Source organism: Cariama cristata, unplaced genomic scaffold, assembly GCF_000690535.1.
Source record: "Cariama cristata isolate BGI_N322 unplaced genomic scaffold, ASM69053v1 scaffold10479, whole genome shotgun sequence".
Classification (NCBI taxonomy): Eukaryota; Metazoa; Chordata; class Aves; order Cariamiformes; family Cariamidae; genus Cariama; species Cariama cristata.
In genome coordinates, this window is record NW_009635252.1 from 5,283 (window position 1) to 11,572 (window position 6,290).

The 6,290-nt window shown below is 38.4% G+C and overlaps 1 protein-coding gene across 1 annotated transcript in view; it reads left to right on the forward strand.

Moving 5' to 3' along the window:
- Positions 1–1,404: 1,404 nt before the first annotated feature.
- SAMD3 (sterile alpha motif domain containing 3) overlaps positions 1,405–6,290 on the forward strand; it is a gene marked incomplete at its 5' end in the record, with an annotated part of 23,874 nt that continues 18,988 nt past the window's right edge. Inside the window, 2 exons of the mRNA XM_009707462.1 lie at positions 1,405–1,590; positions 1,889–1,973. Coding sequence (XP_009705764.1) covers positions 1,405–1,590; positions 1,889–1,973 — 271 coding nt within the window. The remainder of the gene's footprint in view (positions 1,591–1,888; positions 1,974–6,290) is intronic.

Here is a 6,290-nt window from a genome sequence, read left to right on the forward strand (position 1 = left end):
CGATGAAGACCTTGCTAAAACTCCTCACAGCTCTTATTTATATACCTAGCTCTTGTTTATAGGCTACATAGAGACCTTTAGGAGTGAAAACTGGTGTATGTTGACTGGATTGAAGTCTAGCAGTGTTTCCCTCTGTAACTCCCACAGACTCAAGATCTAGTGCAGCTTGGAAGGGACATAGGAGCGTGCCTCATCCAGCCACAAGTCTTTGTGTGGGAGCTTTCACCTACATCCCCCAGGTGGGGGATTCCTGACTTGAGAACATACATAGTATAGATTTCAACAATTGTAGTAACTATCTTAATTTCCTTCATAATTAGTGGAGAGAAATCGATGTGAGAGAACATCTGGGCTGAGTTAGATGTCTTCTGGTTGCTCTGTTATCCTTCAGTGGTGTTTTTTTCTCCTCAGTGAATATAAAGGGACTGCAGATGATTAATTTAGATCTAGGTATCTGTCTATCTGTATATTTATACCATGTAAGTATCTACATTAGTCATCTGTAATGATAGCATTTTAAAAATTCTGTTAAAAGTCTGCTAGTTGTTTCCAAAATGCTCTCTGCAATTTAAACTAAAGCAAACATAAATTGCAGTGATACCACATATATAACAGGACTCTTTACATATCTTTGGCACTTCTTGTTTGAAATTTCTTTATTGGGTCTGGACTACTGTGACTAGGACTGCCAGAACAACTCCATCTTTTAGGTGGCTCTTGATCGACTTCCAGCTCACTTTATCTCTACTTTTCCTCATGTTCCTTCAGAATTAGGGTTTGGCAGGCTCTCTGGAGGTGGGAAGCACTTGGGTAGCAGTGATGCTATCCTGACTCAGGCTGACCCCAGCTGGAGTGTGACATCTGTAAATAGTGCTGATGGGCTTCTTGGGACAGGAGTGTGGTACTTATGGGCTGCGTCTGCTTCGTTTCCAGCCATGTGCTGATGATAACTGCCTTCATCCCTTTGCTGCTTTCCCTTTTGGGAGGACAGTCTTAGCTAATGTCATACGGAGTTTTTTATTCAGTTAAGCTGCTTGGCTTACTCTCACCAGTAAGTTAGCAGAACTGGTAGGAAACGCACTATAAATGATGACAGATAAAGTTATTTTGCAACAGTAGGAAGTCTCCAGTGACTTCTGCTCTGCCTTCTGCTTTCAGTTAGTGACCACCTTCTAGTGTCTGCTGGTTATAAATTTCACATTTGACATTTGGTTTTAACTCCATATGTTTTGATTGCAACTTTTGTAGGTATTCTTTATGTAGAAAACAAGAGAGCAAGCCTCAAACTTCCATAGCAATAACTTTTCTTTGTATTGAGTGTTTGCTTGTATTTTTCTTTCCTTCTTGCCTCCATTCCCATAGAAGAAGGAGGTCATCATGATGACAAAATCTTTTATTTTACAGAAAAAAGCTGAAATCATTTTTTGCAAGATACAAGACGTTGCAGTGGACAAGTTCTTATACTTTACCAGACTTTCCTTATGATGTCAAGTGCATATTAGCAGAAAAAAAATGCCCTGATCACACCATGAGAATAAGGATCATTGAATTTTTACAAGCAGACATGACAAAATACCTAGAAGGATCACTGTGAGTAAATATCATTAGATTTATTTGGGGGCATTATCTATTGGCTGCAGAAGTAAATTTTCAAATGTATGTAAAGCCCTTCTCTTTAATATGCTTGCTTAAATAGAAGAGGCTAAGGGTCTGAAACCCGTTGAAGCCAACAGGAAGATTTCATGCAAACCTTAAAGCTATTCGTTATTTAGAGGGGAATCGATAGTCTGACAAATAGGGTAATGTATATCAGCGTAGACTCCAGACAGTGTCTAATACTATCTAGAATATAAACTATTTCTTCTGCATCTCCATCTCATTTGCACAGGTATCCGAACAGTCAGCAATATAACATTGTTGTCAATGCTCTGCTGCAGGCATACCCGTTCCTTGATGAAGATGGGAATGGCTTTGTAAGTACTGTAAAGGGTACTCTGTCTTGGAAAATACAGATTGTTTGTTTTTCCACATAATCAATCACAAGAAAATAACGTAGTTCAGAGGAAATCAATATCGATTTCTTGTATACTGGCTCTATTCAGGGCTGTAAGCTTCACTTTGACATGTTTGGCAAATTATGTTCTGATTTCACTATGTTGAATAAAGATTAATCCAGTTATAACCATTCCTCAGAGACACTGTGAGGTCATGCAAACCTGTACATGAAATCCCTCGTTGCTTGTTCGTACAGTTTCTTTCTGGATTGGTTTCTCTGAACGGATAAATTTAAGTAAATGTGACTTATTTTCATTTTTAAAAACAAAGAAGCGAGGCCTTTAGAAAATAGATATCTAGCTACAGCATGCAGTAATACTACTGGTTTAAGTATGTCAGGAATCTAGGCCTAATTAAAAAAAAAATTATTTAAACACACTGGCTGGGATCTCAGTGGGGACATAACAGAAAGCAGTGGAAGGAGATGACTTAAATTTGAACTACATTTTTTCACTCTTGTGACCCCGAATACCGATCTGTGGTCTCAGAGGACAGTGTTCACCTTTTGGCTTCACATCATTGCTTTGCCATGTGATACTTTTATAGCATCTTGTAAAAGCTTGCGAGCCTCAATGGGGATTGTTAGCTTTATACGTATATAAATATATATCTGGTGTGCAGTTACTGCAGAAAGCAAAATAGTTTTGAGGGAAAAAAAAAATAAAGTGAGGATTAAGGAGGGGCTATTCTAGTTCTCCCCTGAGTCCAGGCATTTTCGGAGGGAAAGGACTAAAGAAAACAAACACATCTCAGAGAGGAGAGATGAAGGAGAAGGATCAGAGAGCAGCAGTCCACCCTTATTTTCAACCAGGATACCTCTATGAATACCCCAGTACTCAGGTTGGGGTCCTGGGTAATGCTATGGCTTCATCTGGTTCCCTTCCTAAAGGGGAGCTGGAATGATGTTCAGGCTGGGTCCAAAGACCTTTTTACAGCCTTTAATTCTTAAAACCTGTTTTTAAAAAGAGATTCTTAAGCTGGATTTTCAAAGGGCTTTAATTGCAGCAGGACCATAAACTGAGTGAAACTACTTATACTCCATTCTTCGGGAAATGGCTTGTCGCTTCCTGGGTGGATCCCAGAATTGGTGCTGGCAGAAGTTACATGATGGGGCAGAGACTTCAGAGATGTTGTTCTTTATCTTTGGTGTTTCTAGAAAGCATATCTGGAGGAAACCACCGTAAGTCAGTGAGGAAGCTGGGACTGGCAGTTTGCAATATTGCTAGTCTAACGCTTCTGAGCCAGCCCCTCTCCATTGCCGGGGCTGAGGCAGGATAAAATGCACTGAACGTGTATATGTCTATATACTTAAGTTTGGAGGAGAGGGTGAGAATGAATTACTATTTTTATTGGCCCTACTGTTAGACATTCTGTTCTTCCTTCACGATCATAAGGGCTATAAATACTTCTGTTTTCTTGATATGAGATGATAGATGTGTGTTACAACAGCAACGGCTTGAAACAAACCCTACAACATACGCACAGCTACTTAGCATGAGGTTTGCATTAAATCTGAATTCATATACCTTTAAGGAACAAATGAACAACAACAAAAAATGGGCTTATGACCATTCTTTCTTCTTTTCTCAGAAAAGTGTCTTCAGCAGCTCAAAAACCTGAAGTTTTTGTAGGTTTTTCTTTTAGAATTGCCTCAGGCTTGCACGGGACTGTAAGAATTGCTGCTTGCTGTTCCTGGTAATAGTATTGAACCACAGGTCTTGTAAGACGTAAAATATTACTTACTGAGAGGTTTTGAATACCTTAAACTTGTTTATCTATAACAATTATACAGTTATTATTACAATTTTTAATAGTACATTGAAAGTATTTAAGAAAACTGACATCAATAAAATAATTCAGAGGTAAAGCAGGAAGCTTTTTGTTTGAGGACTGATAGCTAAACGAAGAAAAGGAAAACCAACCTAAGAGTAGTATATTTGAAGCAAAAATGCTAGTTGTATTAGTTATTTAATAACATATATATAAACTTCTGGAGATGCAGTTCATATAACGTGGTTTTGGTGTCTACATCGGGAATTATTTACAACTCCAACCTATTTTAAACAAGCAATTTAAACTATATATGCATTATGTAGAAACTTATCTAATATTTTCAATATCTCATACTGTTGCAATGAGAGGTCATTAAAGGTTTAGTGTTTCAAGATTTATTAGTAGATTATCCATAATTCTATTTCCTTAGTTAAAAGGTTTCCCATTTAATTTTGCACTAGGGAAAAATATACTCTGTGCCATCAGCCCTTTTGCAGAGGATATCCAGTGCAATATAGTCAGGATGATGATAATGATCCTAAATGAATAAGTTTACAAATAAGGTTACGAATAAGCTACCTACGTACTATGAATAAGGTACTTACATACTATGAATTTTAAAATAAGGTTATTTACTAGGTCACTCCAGAAGCAGGAATTATGAAAGAATTCTTTGAAATTCTAAATGATGATAATTTTATACTAAAGGCAAAGCTTATTTACAAGGTCTATGGAGCATTTGGAATTAAATCTATTTCCCCACCCCATTCCAAGATTAGCTTTTGGAAAAAAAGTGCTTTAAAGTGATTACCTAAGGAATTTTTCCCATGATGTTTACCTCTACTTAATGAGTGATGTTACCCTAAACTCACACATACAACATTTTTTAAAAAAAGTTATCTCCATTTAATCATGAAATACATTATTAGATTTCTGATGTATAGCATAACCAATGCAACATTTGTAAGTATTTACAGACAAATAGGTTATATAGAAAAAACCCAACAGACACAGCAGTCAAAAGAAAATTGGCATGTTCCTTGACCACTTGCAAGATCGTATTCTATTTGTATTTATTCCTTTTACAAGGGTTACAGCCAACCATTTGCAAAGAGTCATTGCCCTTATTTCATTACATTTCAGCCAACACGTTGAAAATCGTATGGTTTCAAGAAAACCGTACATGAGAAAGGAAAAGAGAGGGCTCTCCCATCCGCGCCGCTTGCCAGCAGCTTTGCGTAAGCAGCTCCCTCGAGCTCGGGGCTGCCAAGCGGTGCCCTGATGCCGATGAAACCCGGGATCCCAGTGCTGACATGCTCGATTTATGTAACTGCTGCACACAAAATGATTGTTCGCTTGTAATTTACTGCTTTTAATCTGCGTGTAATCCTTTCCCTCCTATGTCAGATAGACACAGACTAATCCTTCTGCTTCCTTACAAGCATTGTAAACCTTCCTGGGGTGGCTCGGGCTTTTTTTTAGGGGGGAAATTAATAGAAAATAATCAGCTCAAAAATGGTAACGAAAGCATCCTTTTTAGAAGATGCATTACCCACTAGGGAAACCACATAAATGTCTGTGCTCACAGTCTCATTCATGAAATAGGTATGTGAGAAGGGACTTGGCGCAGCTTATGAGAATCCTATTACAGAAATAGATTTAGTTAAAACTCTTAATTTATCTGAGGACAGGAAGATGAAACAGCTGAATATTTTGAACTTTGAGGGGTATTTAAAGCTCTATATAGGTGTCAGCATATTCTTTCATGTGGAAGAATAAGCGAAAATGTCTTCTAGCCAAACAAAGGTTTTCAAAAGAAAGAAGCTGCGCAAAGCTCAACTAAGAGGATATTTAAATTGTCAGCTTTGGGATGATCATGTTTTAAAATATTTTAATATCTAGTGAACACTTCAGAGAAGAGTTAAGCTAAGGGGTTTGTTTGCCTGTTTCTTAACAGCCTTAAAATAACAGTGTTCCAAATAAATTTTGCTGGGCATACAACGTTGGGGGTATTTGCATCAAAATATAAATGCACGGGGCCAGAATTGTAAGTGTATTTAGGAACCTTAACGGTTCGGGCAGATAACAAGTGGGATTTCCAAGGCATGCAGTCACGTTACTGCCTTTGAAAACAGTGCTGGGGTGTAATACTCAAACTGAGGCTGCAAATATGCCTTGTGAGATGACGGGGTGAGCAGTTGTGCTCTACCTCTAATCATTACGTTTAGGTTGGTGATGATGTGACTCCTGTTCTGGCAGAACCCTAAGTCTGAAGTTTACATTCTAGAAATGCAGATGGGTTTGTTTTCTTTCCAGTTATGGGATGTTCACATGTGACTGGCAGTGAGAGGATACTTCTGTCAGATCCATAGATGGGTGGCAGAAAGTGTCTCCCCAGGAAGGGGACACTTGCCCTGGCTGGCCCAGGTCTGCCCTGGCGTACCCATGGGAGGTGGGAGCAG